The 22,094-nt window shown below is 41.2% G+C and overlaps 1 protein-coding gene across 1 annotated transcript in view; it reads left to right on the forward strand.

Annotated features, from left to right (window-relative positions):
* Window positions 1-2,117: 2,117 nt before the first annotated feature.
* The window catches only part of tnfrsf21 (tumor necrosis factor receptor superfamily, member 21), a 108,964-nt gene continuing 88,987 nt past the window's right edge, over window positions 2,118-22,094 (forward strand). The window contains exon 1 of the mRNA XM_041188637.1: window positions 2,118-2,605. Coding sequence (XP_041044571.1) covers window positions 2,522-2,605 — 84 coding nt within the window. The 5' untranslated portion in view covers window positions 2,118-2,521. The remainder of the gene's footprint in view (window positions 2,606-22,094) is intronic.

The following is a 22,094-nucleotide window of genomic DNA, read 5'->3' on the forward strand; positions in this document are numbered from 1 at the left end:
CCCATTCTCTGAGGCATAAGCCATATTTGGCCTATTAAGATAAAAGCAAAATGCTATGGATGCTGGAAATCTGAAACAAAAACAAAAATTGCTGGAAAAACTCAGCAGGTCTGACAGCATCTGTAGAGAGGAAGACAATTAATGTTTCAAGTCCATGTGACTCTTCATCAGAACTAAAGAGGAATAAAAATGTGGTGAAATATAAGCTGTTTAAGTGGGGTGGGGGGGTGGTGGGGGGGGGGAGGGTGGTGGTGGTGGGATGGGTGGAGCTGGATATAGGGCCATTGATAGGTGGAGACAAAGGAGAGGTTGCCAAAGATGTCATAAACAAAAGGACAAAAGGGTGTTGACGTTAGTGACATTAGTTAAAGTGTGTGCTAATGGTGACATTAAGGGTAGAAAGCAGGATGACCAAGTGACAGATGGACCTATTGGGGGTGGGGTGGGGGGAAGGGATCAAAATGGGCTAAAAGGTGGAGATAAAACAATGGATGGAATAAATTTAAAAATAATAATAGAAATAGGTGGGAAAAGAAAAATATATATATAAAAATATGTAATAATTATTAGAAAAAAAGGGATCAAAAAGGGGGTGAGGATGGAGGAGAGAGTTCATGATCTGAAGTTGTTGAACTCAGTGTTAAGAATGGAAGGCTGTAAAGTTTCTAATTGGAAGATGAGGTGCTGTTCCTCTAGTTTGTGTTGAGCTTCACTAGAACATTGCAGCAGGCCAAGGACAGACATGTGGACATGGGAGCAGGGTGGTGTGTTGAAATAATAAGCTACAGGGAGGTTTGGGTCATGCTTGCGGACAGACCGAAGGTGTTCCGCAAAGGGGTCACCCAATCTGCGTTTGGTCTCTCCAATGTAGAGGGGACCGCATTGGGAGCAGTGAATGCAGTAGACTAAATTGAGGGAAGTGCAAGTGAAGTGCTACTTCACTTGAAAGGAGTGTTTGGGCCCTTGGACAGGGAGGAGGGGGGAAGTAAAGGGGCAGGTATTGCACCTTCTGCAGTTGCATGGGAAGGTGCTGTGGGAGGGGGTTGAGGTGTAGGGGGTGATTGAGGAGTGGACCAGGGTGCCCCGGAGGGAACGGTCCCTACAGAATGCCAACAGGTGGAGTGAAGAGAAGATGTGTTTGGTGGTGGCATCATGGTGGAGTTGGCGGAATTATTATGGCCTTGCTCAGACTGTAACTCTAGAGCTGCATTCAATTTTTAACACACCTCTGGAAAGATAAATTTGCAATGGGGCTGGGGGGAACTGGGGGGGTGGGGGGGGGGGGGGTACTACAACAGATTCGCCAGAATGGTAGTGGGGTTTAGAGGGTTAAATTTGAGGACAAGTTGCAAATTATTGGCTCTTGGGTACAAGTTCTGAGGGTGACTTGATAGCAATGTTTAGGGATTTGCTAGTATAAATAGATAAGCTATTTTCTCTGATAGGGTTGCAGAAATCTGGAAATCTCTTCCATCAAAAGGATGTGAAAATCATGTTAATTGAAGTTTTCAAGGTTGAGATAGAATTATTTCATGTAAGGATATTAAGGGATATGGGGATCAGATGGCAAAATGAAGAGGTAGATTATCCATGACCTAATTGAATTACGAAATAGGTGTAAGGCTTTCTCATGTTGCTATGGAATCTCTGCCTTGCCCCTGCCTTAAGTAAGCTCCTAACTCTCCCTTTCCCCTTAAATTGTTAAAGTTGCAGCCCCAAATTAAACTTCACATTTTTAAAAAATTTAGTTAATTTGGTTGGCTTTAAAAGAGCTTCACCGTAACAGCAGAATAACCCACTGAGCAGCAGATTATTAAACTCTCCTGTTCTAAGTAAACAGGAAACGCCACACAACGTCCGCCTTAATATAAAGCATAGGCAATCTGAAAAGTAATTAAAGAGGCACTTGATTTCTTCTCGACGTTTTACTCTGCAGCCAGTACGAAAACGTTTCAATGCCGTATGAGTTAAGGCAGTGTCGGTGCGATGAAGAGCAGAGGTAGAGAGGAGAGTGGGCGGGGATAAGATTTAAGTATCTGATTGGCAGTGGAATGTTGCCCGGAGGGTTCTGAGGATGACGCAAAGTTCTGGCCCCGCCCTTTCCCTCTTCACTGCGACAGCGGAGCGAGCGCTTGCTGATTTCCATTCAACATCAGCCCGAGCTCGCCGTGCCATCAACAAAGCATCATCGCTGGAGCTATGGGAATAAATGCAGCCGACATTGATGACCAGTCGCTTCTTCCTTACTATTTGAAGCCTGTCGACTTGGTGAAAGTGTCCGCAAGGTTTCTGCAGTGGTGGAGTCGCTGGTGCCAGTAAAATAAATCGGCGGCCGTCCGTATGGAGGGGTGGTTGCCGATTCTAGCGCAGTAGAAGTGCGTCGAGCGGGGCAGTGGCACAATGCGGAGTGAGGCGGCTCGCCACAAAAACACGGTAAAATGAACCAGTGTGCGAGCTATGGACGCCTGGCAGCTCCAGCAGTGGCCACCAGCAAACTCTTTACCGCCTAGCCCTGCTAGCAATGGGAGCTTTTAGCTTGTTGTGGTGCTTTCTTCCCTCTCTCGTAGCTTGGTCCGCAGCGACGATGCATTGGAGCATTCTGACGGTAAGTACATCTGGATGTGAGCAGTGGGTTGTTTACCACAAGCCCTCTCATTGTTTGGGAGGCAAAGATATGTTTTAGATTCACAGATTTTTGAAGGTAAATACAGATTGTAATAGCTTGAGGTGTTGAGGGCTTCATGGTTTTTCTGTTGAATATCGATGCTGGAATGCGTCTGGGCAGGGCATTGGGTGCATGGCAATTTCCTGTACAAAGGATGGCACACTAGTTCCACCTCGACATCAGTGTTGAATTCATGCACGGGTACCCATGCACCGCAGAAGATAATGCACTTTATATTGACATATTTTTGTTGTTTTGGTAATGGATATTTTTGACATTACTTTTGTCTTGGCTTAACTTAGTTTTTATTGGAGGAAAATGTGCTATTGTGAAATAATACTGATTTGAAATGTAAGCCAGTATTGCAGCCTGCATTGACTTTCCTGAGAGGAGAACCTCTTAATTTAAACTGTAAAACATTTCATTTGAAGTAATCTGGTTATACTTGGTCCCATATGTATATCAAGGATGCAGATTGCTGCATCAAGTTATTGATGTTAAAACTAGCAGTATGCCCTTGTTGGCCACAATCACAGTGATGTGAATTTTCACTGCATTGGACATAATTTTGTATTGTTTTCACTTAAATAATTTGAAATCCTTTTAACTTGGCTTCTTGGCTATATTTCCTGTTGGTGTCATGCAGAGATGAAATTTAATTTTAACCTGTTCAATATGCACAATCTGTGTTCTAGACAGGTTTTCATTCATGCTGACACAATTACACTTCTAAAACAAACTTGTTAAAGATTCAATGCTTTTTTTGAACAAGGCTAAACATGGTCATTGTGAAGCCTCTGCTTCAAGTAGGAGTACTGATACACAGAATTGTGCTATATTTCAGCAATATTTTCCCTGTTTTAAAATTTAATTTTTTAATTATTTAGTGACAGTGAAGTGAGGCCAATTCTTAATGGTTGTTTAAAGTCCAATCACCTGTCTTAAAATTCTGGGAACCATGAGGTTTGTAACTATAATCTCCATTACTTTGTGTGAGTAATTCCATGCCCTTTTACTAATTATATATTTCATACAATTACAATGCAAATGAGCCATTTGGCCCAATCAGTCTCTGTTGATGCTTATTGTCCACACTGAGTAGCACTAAATCCAAGTGCCTGTCCTGTTCCTGTTTCCCTTCATGCTTTTGCCATTTATCTAAACTGTTACCTTTTGGAATAATCTCTGCCTTAATCACTAACTCTGGTAACGAATTCCACAACCCCGTGTTAACAATTTTTTCCTTGTTTTCTGTCTTAAGTTTCATTCTTGACCCCTCAATCACTAGAAATAGATTTTTTTCCAATCTCCCGTCCTCCTTAACTTTATAAACCTGATCGAAACACTCTGATTACAATCTATATTTCCTCGTGCCACGCAGCATACTAATGATTCCTGTGGTAGCATCCTTCCTAAAGTATGATTTTTTTTGGGGGGGGGGGGGGTGCAAAACTGCACACAGTAATCAAACAGGTTTTACTGAGCTTTTATCTGGACTCACCATTATAGTTTGACTTTTATATTCTACCCTTCGTGCTATAAAGTCTATTATGTTCTTTGTCTTTTTCCGTTATCCATTAATGCCCATTGTTCCATTGGTTTTTATCTCTGAGACATGGGCGATGTTGCTTTGAACAATGAACCACACCCTCCTCCGCAATTACAGACATTGAAAACTGTCTGTCACTTTTGCCGATTCCTTTTTATTAATATCCTGTTGCAGCTTCCTTTAGTCATTTAGAATAATTTATTATGTTTCCTAAATACAAATTTGGACCCTGCTTCCTCCAGCTCTACCACTCCCCACTTCCAAGCATTCTGCATTATGTCTTGATTTATGGAAAAAAAAACAGGTTTTTAATCCACATCGTTCTTTTTAATTCCATACCCATGAATCAGCTCTAGTATTATCTGTGTGGTACCTGGTCAAAGAACTTCTTTCAATCCATGTACTTTACATTACATCCACTATATTTTCCTTTTTCACTATACCTGTCATCACCTCAGATTTGCCAGATATGATCAATTTTTCTCTTTTAGTTAACTTCACACAGCCCAATTAATCTGAAGTTAAAATAACCACAATTTCAGTGAGTAAATTCAGGCATGATTTATTGCAAGGGTGCCCTTGTGACAACAATGCAAGTCTGCTGAACTTTTAACTTGTCCTGGTGGTGTCTGAGCCCTAGCTTTTCCAATTGGGGGTGTTTGCCATTGGTATTTGGGTCTTTCAGGTCAAATGAGGATACATTTTTGCCACCGAGAAGCCCTTGCAGTTACTGACTGTTCAAGTGAGTTTCATTGGCTAATTAGGGAGAGGCACTGATCCTGCCTGTTGATGTGTTGTATGTTATCTTCTGCCCCAATCCATGACATGCTCATGTTTAAGGTAGAATGAGGGGAAGAAAAAGTAGGTGTGAAATCCAGATTGAGTTACTCTGAACTTTAAAGTGTATCAGCTGGAAGTCTTTTTAAATGCAAAAGTACCTGGATGTAAGCTTCAACATAATGACCAATTATTCCTATATCAGGCAATAATTAAAAATTACAACAATTATGTGGTTTGGTGTACATTGAAAATAAGATGCATTTACAAATGTAGCCCCTTCAGAACTACCTCAAGAAAATGATACAGTAAACTTATAACAATGTTCAGGAGGTGGTCACAATTTCAATTGTGAGCTAAGATGTGTTCGTATATGTTTTTTTCCAATCCATGTTTAATGTTCTGAAACCTCTAAAAACACTAGTACAATACCTTTGTCAATTCTTGTGGCATGAATACTGTATATTACGTTTTTTGTTCACTAATCCTTGTAAAATGACTCATTTGCTGTCTTTTCTATGTCCACCCAAAGATATATTTCATAGCTTTATAAACTTACTGAAACTCAATTTCTGAATTATGTAGAAATTCTACTCATGTTCTCGAATGGGTTTTAATGGACTTTACTACATCTTCCTGCCCTACCCTTGTTTCTTCATATTTGCCTAAAATCTAAATCACTTGAGTGTTTTTTTGTTATATGAGAAATATGAGATTGTGCTTTGTTTGCTTAAAAAAATTAAAATTTCAATTATTAAGCATGCTTGTTAGGATAATTCTCAGGAGGGAGATTTATAAAGCTTGCAATTGGTGGGCCTTAATACTGAAATACTTTTAGAATTAACTTTTCAATCAGTAATTCTAACAACTATGCAGCAGGCACAACTAGCTTCTTTTACAATATAGGTGGTCTGAACTACATTGGTAATAAGGTCAGTATGATCTGGTTTTATACCCTAATAGTAATGATCATCATGCAGTTTTCATAAAAATAATTCCCTTTACCAATTCATCTGCAGCATTTATGAAGCCTCTCTTATTTCTTCAGGGTATCCCAAAGTATTCTAGTCAATTAAGTACTTTTAGAGTGTAGTCACAGCTATAATTACAACATGATAATTTGTGCACAGTGAGAATATAAATTTGGGTTCTGCACTAGATACTCTTTTGGATTCACCATTAACTTCTAAAAGTAGATCTCCTGCCTCCAATGAGAAGGTGTTTACTGGAAGGATCAGAAAATGAAACCCCTTGTGTATGAACTGGAGACTATGATCTTGCACACCCTCCCACAGGCACTTCTTCCAGTCCCCAGGAAGACTTCCTGACAAACTCTTCAGTGAAGCAAGACCAATTATAAAGCATCAAGGCAGATACATTTACAAACACTTTAACAAATGGAGGGCTCTTTAAAGTGAACTTTATTCCCTGCAAAACAAGAATTCCAGCTCAAGTCATTATATTGAACATCTGCATGAGGTTTGGTGCCTCAGTCATCCATTCCAATTACCGCCTGGCTGCTCCTTTGGGTTCAATCCAAGAATGTGTGATCACCATTCCCTACTTTGAGCTTTGAACACAATATCTGCAGATTGCCAAAAATGCCACCTTCTGCCATAATGCTGTTCATTTTCAGCCCAACCTCGCTCCTTATTCTTAGGCTTCCCCTATCTCAAGACTCATGAGGCAGACGAAGTACATGCTTACATCCATTTTCAATTTCTTCCTGGAATGAGTTGCTAGCCTGAAGCCAGAGGCTATATATATATAGCTTGAGGGGCACAACTCCGCCGGAGACTCTCCTTCCCTTACCAGCTGCCATAGGCAAGATGGAGGGATTTGCATGTTGATAATCAACCTGTTTAGCCATGTTATGAACTTTTCCATGGCCATCAATTCCTGGGGTGGGACTCGAATCAAGAGTTTCTGGCTCAGAGGTAGGAACATTACCCACTACGCCACAAGACCTCAACCTCACTCTCATTGTTGCAGAAACCTTCATTTATGGCTAAGTCACCTCTCAGCTTCATTTCTCAAATCTCTGAGTGGCTTTTTGCTACTTTTAGTTTAAAGTTCTATGTTTACTTATTCTGTGTCTTTTAACAATATTGTCTCCCCTCAGTCACCTTTCTAGCCCAAAGATCGTTGAACTTTTCAGAGTTTACATCTCTGATGCTAGGTACAATTTTGTATGTTTTTGTACCTCCAGGAATTTTTTTTTATCTGTTGTCAATTTTCTGATCTATGTCAATCAAGCATGACAGCTTATAACTTGTATTGACATCATTTATTTTGTTTTGCTGACGGCTATTCTGCAGTGATTAGATATATTGAATGTATTAAAAGGCACAAACCTTTCAACTTCACCCGGGGTATTTTGATATCATTAATGGTGAGCTTATGTTGCCCATTTATTCCTCTTACATGCAGTATTTCACACTTGTCTGTATTGCATTCTCAGTTGCCATTATTTCTGTCCACTTGCATATCTTGCCTAATTTATTTTGTGGTCCTTGAGTTGCTTTTTCAGATTCCACTACCCTGGTTGTTTAGGCTAATAACCTTGGCTTCAGTGCACCACTGCAGGTGTTTCACAAGGGCCAGTGATCCGAAGGGCTTCAAAAATGGCATTTACGCCATCATAAAGTCAGAAGCAAGGAAGCTCATTGATCGTAGTAGTTTACCCCTTCATTGACAATTCCTCAGATAGTGAAAGCATGTAGTCAGAGCTGCACAGAATTCAGGACAGAATTGATAAAGTGACAAGTAATGTTTAAAAAAAATATTTCATGGGATGTGGGCATCATTGGCAAAGCCAGCATTTATTGCCCATCCCTAATTGCCCTTGAGCTGAGTGGCTTGCAAGGGCCACTGCAGAGGACGGTTAAGAGTCAACCATGTTGTTGTGGGACTGGAGTCACATGCAGACCAGACCAGGCAAGGACAGCAGATTTCCTTCCCTGAAGGACAACAGTGACCCCGTTGGGTTTTTATGACATTTGATAGTGTCATGGCTTCATTACTGAGACTAGCTTTTAATTCCAGATTTTATTAATTGAATTTAAATTCCTCCAGCTGCTGTGGTGAGATTTGAACCCATGTGCCCAGAGCATTAGCCTCTGGGTTATGTGTCGACTATGTTACAGTCTCTCCCACTATATTCAGCATAATAACTTCTATCTTGTGTTTGTGCCACACAAGTGCTAGACAATGACAATCCTCAGTAAGTTAGTCCAACAACATATCAATGGTGTGGCTAGCGCAGTTATGGCTACTAGAGTAGGTAAGAGGTTTGGTATTCTGCATGGGGTGGCTCAGCTCCTGACCACCTAAAGTCTTTCCTCCACTTAAGGCACAGCTAGGGGGTCAGATGGAATACTTTTCAGCTGCTTGCATGGATGCAGCTGCAAATGATCTCAAGAAGCTTAATAATAGGACACCCCTTCCTGCACCTTAAACATTAACAGACTTGGCCTAAATAGCCAAGTGGTTATGGTGCTGGGTTTGTAACCCCAAGATCAAGAGTTCAAATCTCACAATGGCAAACTATGGAACAATGTAACTTCATCTGAAATGACAGATGGAAACATGTTTGTACTCAAAAGAGTTACTAATTCTGGTGTAAGTGCACTGGTAAAGAACCATTATTTTAGGCTTGGCCTAAATAGCCAAGTGGTTATGGTACTGGGTTTATAACCCCAAGATCAAGAGTTCAAATCTCACAATTGCAAACTATGTAACTTCATCTGAAACAGATGAAAACGGGTATGTACTCGAAAGAGTTACAGAGTACACTCCAATTTTTGGCTTGGCCTAAATAGCCAAGTGGTTATGGTACTGGGTTTGTAACCCCAAGATCAAGAGTTCAAATCTCACAATGGGAAACAATGTGACTTCATCTGAAACAGATGGGAACGGGTTTGTACTCGAAAGAGTTACAAAACCATTTGCTTGGCCTAAATAGCCAAGTGGTTATGGTACTTGGTTTTGTAACCCCAAGATCAAGAGTTCAAATCTCACAATGGCAAAACTATGTAACTTCATCTGAAACAGATGGAAACGGGTTTGTACTCGAAAGAGTTACAAACATCTCGTGATTTGTTCCAATATATCAAGAGTTCAAATCTCACAATGGCTTTATCCCAATTTTAAGCTTGGCCTAAATAGCCAAGTGGTTATGGTACTGGGTTTGTAACCCTAAGATCAAGAGTTCAAATCTCACAATGGCAAAAACTATGAAACAATGTAACTTCATCTGAAACAGATGGAAGTGGATTTAGCTTGGCCTAAATAGCCAAGTGGTTATGGTACTGGGTTTGTAACCCTAAGATCAAGAGTTCAAATCTCACAATGGCAAACTATGAAACAATGTAACTTCATCTGAAACAGATGGAAACAGGTTTACTCAAAAAAGAGTATCAAGAGTTCAAATCTCACAATGGCAAACTATGAAACAATGTAACTTCATCTGAAACAGATGGAAATGGGTTTGTACTCAAAAGAGCTGATAGCAGTTGACCATGCTTTAGGGCTTGGCGTAAATAGCCAAGTGGTTACAGTGCTGGGTTTGTAACCCCAAGATCAAGAGTTCAAATCTCACAATGGCAAACTATGAAACAATATAACCTCATCTGAAACAGATGGAAATGGGTTTGCCAAGTTGGCCATTAACAGGTCCAGGCAGCGGGCGATTGACAGGGGAGTCCTGCCCTATTTCGAGTGGTTAAGGCGATGGATTAGGAATGCTTGGCTTAAATAGCCAAGTGGTTATGGTACTGGGTTTGTAACCCCAAGATCAAGAGTTCAAATCTCACAATGGCAAAACTGGGCTTGGCTTAAATAGCCAAGTGGTTATGGTACTGGGTTTGTAACCCCAAGATCAAGAGTTCAAATCTCACAATGGCAAAAACTATGAAACAATGTAACTTCATCTGAAACAGATGGAAACAGGTTTACTCAAAAGAGTATCAAGAGTTCAAATCTCACAATGGCTTTATCCCAATTTTAAGCTTGGCCTAAATAGCCAAGTGGTTATGGTACTGGGTTTGTAACCCTAAGATCAAGAGTTCAAATCTCACAATGGCAAAAACTATGAAACAATGTAACTTCATCTGAAACAGATGGAAGTGGATTTAGCTTGGCCTAAATAGCCAAGTGGTTATGGTACTGGGTTTGTAACCCTAAGATCAAGAGTTCAAATCTCACAATGGCAAACTATGAAACAATGTAACTTCATCTGAAACAGATGGAAACAGGTTTACTCAAAAAAGAGTATCAAGAGTTCAAATCTCACAATGGCAAACTATGAAACAATGTAACTTCATCTGAAACAGATGGAAATGGGTTTGTACTCGAAAGAGTTAAACATTAACAACTAATGCAGATGGCTGCACATTGTACTATCTATAGGATGTAGTACAGCAGCTTCCGAACACAAGGATTAGGAGCAGGAATAGATCATTTGGGCCCCTCAAGCCAGCTGTGTCATTTGGTGAGCTCATGGCTGACCTGATTGTGGATTTAACTCCACTTCCCTGCCTGTTCCCCATAACCCTTGACTCCCTTGCTGATCAAAAATCTCTAACTCAGCCTTGAACATATTCAATGGCTCAGCCTCCACTGTTATCTGTGGAAGAGAATCCTAAAGGCTAGCAGCCCTCCGAGAGAAACAGTTCCCGCTCATCTCCATCTTAAATGGGAGACCCGTAAATTCTAAACTATCTCTTGGTTCTAGACTCCTGCAAAAGGAGAAATGTATTCTCAGCATCCAACCTGTCAAGCCCCCTCAGAATCTTTTATGTTTCAAATAGATCAGCCCTCATTCTTCTAAACTCCAATGGGTATAGGCACAACCTGTTCAGCCTTTCTTCATAAGATAACCCACCCTGCCCTCCCATCCCAGGAATCAACAAAGTCAAATGAACCTTCTCTGAACAGCTTCTAAGGCAATTGTCTCCTTTTCACTTCCTTGAAGGACAATGATGACAGGTGCATGGAACACCATTACCTCCAAATTCCCCTCCAAGGTCCAAATGATGCTGACTTGGAAATCTATCACCATTCCTTCATCACTGGGTCAAAATCCTGAAAACCCCTACCTAACCACACTATGGGAGTGTTTTCACTACACAGACTGCAGTGAGTCAAGGAGAAAGCTCACCGCCACCTTCTCATGGACAATTACAGATGAGAAATAAATGTTGACTTTGCTAGTGACACCATTGCCTGAGAAGAAATTCTAATAATTAACAAAGTTGGCCATTTTTCCTTTAGCTATTATTGTAAATTAATAAAGCCCTGAGATACTTCTAGCGCTCGATTTCTCTTTCTTCATTTCTGTTGTTCCAAAATATCCCTCACAAATTTTATAGCTATGACAATCCTGTTCCCTCCTCCTGCTTTCTGTTTATTAGTGTGTGGAGATTTGTTAAATGTGTTTTACAAGTCAATGTGCCCAGCCAGCAACAGCTTCGTTTTCTGAGGATTTTTCACAGGGCGCTTAGGATGTCATTTCTTAAAAAAAAAGTTAAGAGATTGGCCAGACAGGAAAAAACAAGTCATGAGGATGTAATATTTGGTATTGAAGCACAGAAACGTTCATGATGAGAGTGAACGCTCTTGTAGCAAGGGCAATTTTTGTGATTTAACTACTGGTGTTTGATTGTGACCAAGAGAACTGCAGGATTCTCTGACGTTAGTATTAAAATAGTTTTGGGAAAATGAATTGCCTGTGTGTCAGTCCCCTGTGTGGATTTGAGAGTCTTTACTCTGTCCAGCTGTGTTGGTCAGTTCCTTGTTCAGATTTATTGTCTTTACCTTGTGCAGCTGTGAGTGGGTCAGTTCCCTGTTCCGGTCTCAGTGAGTATTTCCCTCCTGAGTCTTGTGACGATATAATTGGGCTGCTCATGCTGTATTTAATTTAATGCAAAATACTTTGCTATGTCTTTTGACTCATGAGGGGAGCTAAATAAATTTTTGTTGGATGCAATAACCCCTGCTAACTTGATGTGTTCAAACTGGTTCAGGTTGGTATTTCTCTGAGCCATATTCAATTGACGGCCAGAATATTGGGCAGGGTAATATTTGAAGCATCTTAAATTTGGTTGGGAAAGTTGCTTGTTCAGAGAACCTTAAAGTTATCATCAATATTTGCCTACAGAATGCCACTGCATTTTAACTGCTGTGAAACACCTACACAGTAAACTCAAGTCTAATTTGTTTAGTGTAGTTTCTTTTATGCTGTGCTAAGTCACATATTCATGGTGCCTAATGTTAGAGCTGTCCACACACTACAAGTGTATTAGATGCCTCAGGCAGCACATTCCAAACCCATGACCACTAACAAAAACAGAATTACCTGGAAAAACTCAGCAGGTCTGGCAGCAAAACTGATGTTGAAGAGTCATGAGGACTTGAAATGTCAACTCTTTTCTTCTCCGCTGATGCTGCCAGACCTGCTGAGTTTTTCCAGGTAATTCTGTTTTTGTTTTGGATTTCCAGCATCTGCAGTTTTTTGTTTTTATCTCCATGACCACTAACATCTGGAAGGACAAGAGCAGTAGATAGATGGGAACACCACCACCTGGAAGTTTCCCTCCAAGCCACTCGCCATCCTGACTTGGAAATATATCACCGTTCTTTCACTGTTGCTGGGTCAAAATCTTGGAACCCCCTTTCTAACAGCACTGTGGGTGTACCTACACCACATGTGGTTCAAGAAGGCAGCTCACCACCTTCTGAAAGGCAACTGGGGATGGATAATAAATGCTCTCCTAGCCAGCAACGCCCACATCCCATGAATGAATTTTAAAAAATCAAAATGCAGCATTAGACCCACTGTAAGGGTACCTCTCCTTCCTCCTTTAAAACACTCCATATACATACTCCTTTGACCAAACCTTTGGCCATCTGCCCTACTCTTATGTGGCTTGGTGTCAAATTTTGCTTCAAACCTCCTGTGAAGCGTCTTGGGTTGTTTCATTACTTAACTTATATTTATATTGTGGCTTTATTGTTTTTGGTTGTTGGCGGTGGTATCCTTGCATTTACATAAGATTAAGGACATGAAGTAAATCAAATCTGTTGGCGATTTTTATATGGTTTACTTCTGATGGCTGAATTGGCCAATATGTGAGAGGCAGGTTTTGCCATGAGTGCTGCATACGAAGTGTTTCAGGTTTTTGGAGTTTTTTTAAACCCATAATTTTTCGTTTGAGCTGGAGTTTTGAAAAATCAGTTTGAATTACAAAAATATCTTTGTCAGAAGTGGTATCACAAAAAGCCAGATTTGTGCAGCAATTGTTAGTTGATTTTTTGGCCTTTTAAAGTAAAATGCCTTTTTTAAGGTGTCCACATGTTTCTATCTAGAAGACTGACCCATGTCATTCAGTTTTGTAGGTAAAAGCAAAATACTGCGGATGCTAGAAATCTGAAACAAAAACAGAAAATGCTGGAAAAACTTAGGTCTAACGCGTCTGTGGAGAGAAAGACAGATTTAATGTTTCGAGTCCATATGACTCTTCAGAGCTAAAGAGAAGTAAAAATGTGAAATTTATACTATTTAAGGGAGGGAGGGGGTGGAGCAGGTGAAGCTGGATAGAAGGCTAGTGATTAGGTGGGAGCAAAGGAGAGATTGACAAAGATGTCATGAACAAAAAGATAAAGGGGTGTTAATGGTACTGGTACTGGCTAAAGGAGGTGCTGATGGTGGCATTAAGGTAAGAAAGCAGAATGTGATAGCAAGACAAGGGTAAGCACTCTAGAAAGAACAACATGAACAAATGACAGGTGGGTTGGGGGGAAGGGACAGTGGTGGGAAAATAAATTGAAAATAGGATAAAAGATGGGGATAAAACAATGAATTTTTAAAAATGAATAAAAAATAAAAAGTGGATAAAAAATTTTAAAAAATGAATATTGAAAAAAGGGGGATAAAAAATGGGTAAGGATGAAGGAGAGAGTTCATGGTCTGAAGTTGTTGAAGTCAATGTTAAGTCTGGAAGGCTGTGGAGTGCCTGATTGGAAGGTGAGGTGCTGTTCCTCCAGTTTCCTCAACATTGCAGCAGGCCAAGGATGGGCATGTGTTCATGAGAGCAGGATGAGTTTTGTGGGCTTTGGTTACCTGCAGTAAATAGATGTCCAAATGACAATTGTTCCCATACGAGCCAAGACAATAATTCCTTGCTGACTGTTGAACTGGAGAGGATACAGGTAATAATACAGGAGTAGCATTATCCAGTTCCATATGCACTTCCCATCAATAGTGTACAAAATGGTTTGAACCAATTTTCAGCTCCAGCAGTTTATTGAAGTTTGAGAATGATTACTTTGTGATTAACTGAGTAAGTGTCCACTTCACCTTTGGCTTCTTTGGGGTTGTATTCAGCTATATCTCTTGAATGCATCTTGAGATGTAAATACATGTTAAAATTTGTTTTATAAGTGTTAAAGTCCTGTACCACAATCTCAGTAAGTTTGCAATGTAAAAGGCATATTGTTGCTGATGGCAATTCTTTCAATTATTGCTGACACTGGCAACTGTGAAGCAAATTTCTGTATATGTTGATATAGTCTCAGGTGTTTACAGTGCAGAAGGAGGCCATTCAGCCCATCGAGTCTGCACCAGTCAACAAAGATCTGACTGCACTAATCCCATTTTCCAGTGCTTGGTCGATAGCCCTGGAGGCTATGGCAACGCGAGTGAATATCTAAATACTCCTTAAATGTTACAAGAGTTTCTGACTCAACCACCCTTTCAGTGCATTCCAGATTTCCACCACTCTCCGGGTGAAAAAATTTCTCCTCAAATCCCCTCTCAGCCTTCCACCTCTTATCTTAAAATCTGTGCACCCTGGTTATTGACCCCTCTGTTAATTGAAAATGTGCCTTCCTATTCACCCTATCAATGCCCTTCATAATCTTATGAACCTCTATCAGGCTGCTCTCTCAACCCTCGCTGCTCCATGGAAAACAGCCCCAGCCTATTCAATCTTTCCTCATAGCCAGCATCTTGGTAAATCTTCTCTGCACCCTCTCCAGGACAATCACGTCCTTCCTATAATCTGGTGACCAGAACTGCATGCAGTAATCCAGTTGTGGCCTATCCAGTGTTTTATGCAGTTCCAGCATAACCTCCCTGCTCTTGCCTTTATTAGCCAAGGCGTAGAATACAAGTATACCATATGCCTTCCTAACCTCCCTATCTACCTGCCCTGCTACCTTTAGGGATCTGTGGATATGCATACCAAGGTCCCTCTGATCTTCAGTGCTTTCCAGGGTCCTACCATTCATAGTGTAATCCCTTGCCTTGTTAGCCCTCCCCAAGTGCATTACCCCTCACTTTTCAGGGTTGAATTCCATTTGCCACTGCTCTGTCCACCTGACCAGTCCACTGATATTCTCCTGCAGCTTACAGCTATCTTCCTCACGATTTACCCAATTTTCATGTCATTTGCGAACTTCTTGATCATACCCCCTACATTTAAGTCCAAATCATTTATGTACACCACAAACAGCAAGAGCCCCAGCACCGAGTCCTGCGGAGCCCCATGGAAACAGACTCCCAGTCACAGAGACATCCGTCTATCATTACCCTCTGCTTCCTGTCTCTCAGTCAATTTTGGATCCAATGTGCCACTTTGCCTTGGATCCCATGGACTTTACTTTCTTGACCAGTCTGCCATGAGGGACCTTATCAAAAGCCTTGCTAAAGTCCATGTGGACCACATCAAATGCATTACCCTCATCAACACTCCTGGCTACCTCCTCAAAAATTCGATCAAATTGGTCAAACATGACATTCCCTTAACAAATCCATGCAGGCTATCCCTGATTAATCCGTGTCTCTCCAAGTGCGGATATATTGCCTCAGAATCCTTTCTAATAACTTTCCCACCACTGAGGTTAGACTGACTGGCCTGTAATTTCCTGGTCAATCCCTTCCTCCGTTTTTAATAATGGGACAATGTTAGCTGTTCTCCAGTCCTTTGGCACCTCACCTGTGGTCAGAGAGGATTTGGAAATTATTGCCAGTGTTCCTGATATCCCTTCCCTTACCTCCCTCAACAGCCTGGGATACATCTCATCCGGGCCTGTGGATTCATCCACTTTTAAGGCTGCTAAACCCTGCTAGTACCTCCTCTCTCTGTTAATTTCCTCTAATATTTCACAGTCCTCCACCCTGATGTCTATACCTGCGTTGTCCTTTTCCATTGTGAAGACCAGCGCAAAGTATTCATTGAAGACTGTACCCACATCTTCCGGGTCCACACACACGTCACCTCTAAAGTCACTAATTGGCCCTTCCCCTAGTTATTCTCTTGCTCCTTATGAATTAAAAAAAACCCTTTGGGTTTTCCTTTATTTTACCCACCAATGCTTTCTCATGCACTCTTAGCTTTCCTAATTTCCTTTTTAAGTTCCCCCTGCACTTTTTATGCACCTCAAGGGACTCTGCCGTATTGAGCCCTCGGTGTCCGCCATAAGCTTCTCTTTTTTCTTAATCCTAACCTTTTTATGTCGATTGACATCCAGGGTCCTCCAGACTTGGTCACCCCCTTTGTCTTTACAGGAACATATTTGCCCTGTACTCTAGCTGTTTCCTCCTTGAATGCCTCCCGCTGCTCTGACACAGTTTTATCTGCATGGAGCTGCTCCCAGTCCACTTGGGCCAAATCGTATCTCATCTTAGTAAAATTACCCTTTACCCAGTTTAGCACTTTTATTCCTGGCCCAACTTTATCCTTTTCCATAACTATTCTAAATCTAACTGAGTTATGGTCTCTATCTCCAAAATGCTCCCTTACTGATATGCTTTCCACCTGCCTTGGCTCATTTCCGAATATTGGGTCCAGAACTGTCCCCTCCTTTGTTGTGCTTTCTACACAGTGGCTAAAAAAGTTCTCCTGAATGCAACTTAAGAATGTTGCTCCCTCCCTACCTTGCACACTAAAACTATCCCAGTTAATAGTTGGGTAGTTAAAATCCCCTCTAATACTGTCATATTATTCTTACACTTCTCTGAAATTTGATTACATATTTGATCCTCTGGATATAGTATATTCGATTTCAGAAGTCCACTGTAACACCCTTTCCTCCCTCATTCATTTCAAATTTTGTTTTTTTTATTCAAGGGATGTGGGCTTCGTTGACTAGGCCAGCATTTTGTTGCCCATCCCTAGTTGCCCTTGAGAAGGCAGTGGTGAGCTGCCGTCTTGGACCTCCTGTGGTCCAAGTGGTGTAGGTACACCCACAATGCTGTTAGGAAGGGAGTCCCAGAATTTTGACCCAGTGACAGTGAAGGAATGGCGATATATTTCCAGGTCAGGATGGTGAGTGACTTGATGGGGAAACTTCCTGGTGGTGGTGTTCCGTTACATTTAAACATTACAACATAGCAGCAACAGTGTAAGATCATAACTGAGATGCGCACATGTGAAGACATACAAGCTGCAATCTTTAGATCATAATGTGTTCTTTCATCTACTGTAAGCAGCTGAAGAATTTGGTTAAAAAGATGATAGTGGATTTTATAGTGATTGGACAGTCATCCAAATTCTGCTGCCCATGTTGACTCCTCCTCCAATGTTGCTAAATTATCTGACTGCTTATCCAACACCCAGTAGTGAATGAGCAGAAATTTTCTCCAATTGAATATTGAGCGTAATGTGGCTCATTTATGCATGCTAGACGTGAAATATGTGTCGTCAAACAAAGGTATATGTTCCAATCTTGCACCTTCTTTGAATTACCCAGAGACTTGGGGAACTTATAGTTCCCTGCTGCTTTCTCTATAGCAGTGACTCGGCCAATCACTGTTGACTTGCCCATCAATCAGCACCCTTTTCTCCTGCAGCATAAATTATTGTCATCATTTGAAAAACGGCATTCTTGCGTTTGTCCTGATGAATGCAAGACAAAAAGCTTTATCAACATGTCTCTGCTTTTTTTTAAGCAATATTCAAGGCTAAAGCCATTGTTTTTTTTGGTTCCCATTCCAAGCTCTGATCCCTCACTATTGACTCTATCCCTCTCCCTCACAACTGTCCAAGATTAAACCAGCCTGTTCACAACTTTATTGTCACATTTGGCCCTAAGATGTACTTACAACCTCACATTTGCACCGTTGCTAAGACTGCTTATTTCCACATCTGTAACATCATTCAACTTTGTTTCTGTCTCAGCTCATTGCCTGCAGAAACTCGCATTCACGTCATTGTTACTTCTCGACTTGACAGTTCCAATGTGCTCCTGGCTGGTCTCCCACATTCTACCCTCTGTGAACTTGAGGTCATCCAAAACTCTGCTGCCCGTGTCTTAAATCACAGCAAGTTCTATTCACCTATTACCCATGTTCCCTCTGACCTACGTTTAGTTCCTGGTCAAGCAATGTTCTGATTTTAAAATTCTCATCCTTGCTTTCATATCCCTTCATCCTCCATCTCTCTATAATATTCTCCATCCCCATAGTCCTTTAAGATAGCTGCGCTTCTTTGATTCTGGCCTCTTGAGCATCTCCGATTTTAATTCCTCCACCATTGGTGGCAGGGTCTTCTGTGGCCTTAGCCCTAAGCTCTGGAATTCCTTCCATACACCTCCAACTCTACCTCATTCTGCTCATTTAAGGCATTGCTTAAAACCGGTCCCTGACCAAGCTTTTGGTCGTCTGACCCAACATCTCCTCACGTGGCTTGGTGTCATATTTTATATGATAATGCCCATGTGAAGCAACTTGGAACGTAAATGGTGCTTTAAATACATGCGCTTGTACAAGGCTCTTTCCGCCTTGCCCACTTACCATAGTACTGTCAATAGTCACAAATCTGAAATTCGAAACATTGTGCAAAATAAGAACACTTGTGCAGTTCTTATCAATGATAACATGAAAGCAGCTTCAGAGCATTGTTGTATTGCTCCTAGTTAATCTGTCTTGGCTGTAACATTAATGATGTTTGATCTCAGCAGTGGCAACACTTTGTTACTGCAGGATAAAAGTTAACGTTAACTTTCTCCCTTGGATAACCTAAGTTTATTTTAATGGTATTTGTTATTGTTTCACTTCAAAATCTTAACTGCTCTCTATTTATCTTGTGTCTTTGTTTCCACTTGGTTGCACAATAGTGGATCGAAATTTTTTTTTTGTCTCAAGTGCTTGTGTTGTGATTGATAGGTTATGCATGCTATTTAATTCAATTTGTCTTGGTTTGAATGGGAAATTGGATATACAAAATACCCATTTTGTTGTTTGCATTTTCATTCCTTCAGGGTGTGTGTTTCCTCTTTGCCCCAGTGCTCTAGCTGGTTAGAATTTGAGAGAGAAAATCTGCTGTCAGTCACATTGTGCAGTACACAGAAATTCTCGACTATAGCATGTGCTTCTCGTGATGCAATGTTGTTTGTTTCAGTGTACTAGCAAACAATCAGATACAATCTGGAGTCTTCAAATTTTGACACTGTGAAAAGTAGACCAAACTTACATTTATGTAGAGCCTTTTAGGTTCTCTAGTCATCCCAAAGTGCTTCACAGCCAATGAAGCAATATTGAAGTTTTGTCACTGTCATGCACAAAACACTGCTTTCAATTTGTACAGCAAGGTCCCACAATAGTGTGACAATGGCCAGGTAATGTGTATTTAATAACTTTGAGAGATCAGTATTGGGCCAGGATGATGTGCACTTCTTCAGAATAATGCTATGGCATCTTTACATTCACCTGAATGGGCAAACGTCTCAGCCAAAAGATGGCACTTCTTACAGTGCAGCACTCCCTCAGTACTGCAATGGCATGTCAACCTGGATTTTTTGTGCCCAAGTCTCTGGAGTGGGAATCAAGAAGTAAAAATCAGAGCTTTCCATCTAAATCGGCATAATTTATATACAATGTCACACATCCTTATTACGGGTCAGCAAGTGTTTGATTCACTGCTAAATGGAGTCTTGTGAAATTAAGTGCTCATAGTTTCTCAAAGTAAAAGCTTGTATTCTCTCCTCTGAGGTGGGTCACCATCATAATTAATCCATGCATGGGGAAGGAATTTTTATTCCATAAATTTAAATTGTCTGCGCCCTGTTGTATAGCTACCCAAGTTATATGATGTTTACAGTATTTTAGTATAGGACAAAATCAGCTGAAAAATGCTGTAATTTGTTTACTGTTGGCAAAATAAATATTTATAGTGTGAACTTTTGATGCCCCTGTAAATATCTGATTGCAGAAACCTACGAATCCTTGACTATATGCTTACAGACAACTTGACACTGCATTACACTAATCAGTATAAACATATAGGGCCTGAATTTGTCTGAGCTTGGCTGGTGGCTGGAGGGAGAATGTATCTTGCAGCATGCTCCCTTAGTTACATTTACATGTTTAGATTTCAGACTTTGTTCTCCAAGTTGCTGGAGAAGCATGCAGGTAATGGTATAGAGAGGCTAAAAGGACATCTGGCATTTTGAACAATGGGTCAAACAGTCATCACCTTAACCAATGAGGTTAAAGGATTGAGAAGGATGATGAATTAGAACATTGGAACTAGGAGCAGAAGTAGGCTATACGGTTTCTTGAGCCCTCTCCTCCATTCAGTAATATCGCGGCTGACCTGATCTTGGCCTCAACTCTGGTTTCCTACCCCACCCCCCCCCCTTAACTCTGGACTCCACTATAGTTCAAGAATCTGTCTATCTCAGCCTTATATATTCAATGACCCAACCTCCCCAACTCCCTGAAGTAGTGAATTCCAAAGATTCATGGCCCTCTTGAGAAGAAATTCCTTATCATCTCTGTCTTAATGGGGGACCCCTTGCTCTGAAACTGTGCCCCCTAGTTCTAGATTCCCTCCGAAACATCCTCTCAACATCTACCCTGTCAAGCCCCCTCAGAATCTAATGTTTCGTTACGATCACCTCTTGTTCTCTAAACTCCAATGAATTTAGGCCAAATCTGCTCACCCTTTCTTCAAAGGACAGCCCCTTCATCCCAGGAATCAGCCTGGTAAATCTTCTCTGAACTTTTTTTTTGCTGTAAAAATATTCTTAAAATATCAGAACATTATGAAACACTTCAAATTGACCATCACAAAGTGCAATAATATTCAAGTTTTCTACATAGATCATGTTGTACCCTGAAGTGCTTCAATACAATCAAAGGAACATTACAGACATTTCAAAATAGTCATAATAGTGCAATGGTGTTTAATTTGTCTCCATTGTCATGTTGCACTCTGAGGTGCTTAAATACAATTGTGATACATTTAACATTCACTGCATACGCTCAGTGTGAGTCATACAGCCTGAGGGGCCGATACAATACCCAGCCCCTTGGTGCTCTATGGCTGAAAGGTCTTCGTCAGTGACCTTTCCCCATTGCGCTTCTGTGGCGGCTGCCCCAATCTATAGTGCATCTCTCAGCACGTAGTCCTGGACTTTGGAATGCGCCAATCTGCAACACCCGGTCAGGGACAACTCTTCGCTTTGGAAGACCAGCCAGTTTTGGGCAGATCAAAGAGAATCTTTCACTGAGTTGTTGATCCTCCATTTGCAGTTGAAGTTTGTCTCTGTGTGTGTCCCTGGGAACAGCCGGTAGAGCATGGAGTCCTGCGTCATGGAACTGCTCAGGGTGAACCTTAACAAAAACCACTGCATCTCTCTCCAGACGTTCTTGCAAAGGCACGCAAAGAGGTGGGAAATTGTCTGTTCCTCACCACAGCCACCTCGAGGGCAACGTGTGGAGGGCGTGAGACTCCTGGCACGTAGGAATGTTCTATCTGGGAGGGCCTTTCTCAACACCAGCCAAGCTATATTTTGGTGCTTGTTGGAAAGTTCTGGTGATGAGGCGTTCTGCCAAATGACTTTGACAGTCTGCTCAGGGAACCAAGTGACAGGATCCACCATTTCCTTTTCCTGCAGGATCTCTAAGACATTATGTGCTGACCACTGCCTGATGGACTTGTGGTCAACTGTGTTTCTCTGCATAAATTTTTCCACGAGGGACAGGTGGTATGGCATGGTCCAACTACTTGGAGCGTTCCGCGGCAGTGTGGCCAGACCCATCCTTTGCAACATCAGGGACAGGTAGAACCTCAGCACGTAGTGATACTTGGTGTTTGC

Source organism: Carcharodon carcharias, chromosome 5 (genome assembly GCF_017639515.1).
Source record: "Carcharodon carcharias isolate sCarCar2 chromosome 5, sCarCar2.pri, whole genome shotgun sequence".
NCBI lineage: Eukaryota > Metazoa > Chordata > Chondrichthyes > Lamniformes > Lamnidae > Carcharodon > Carcharodon carcharias.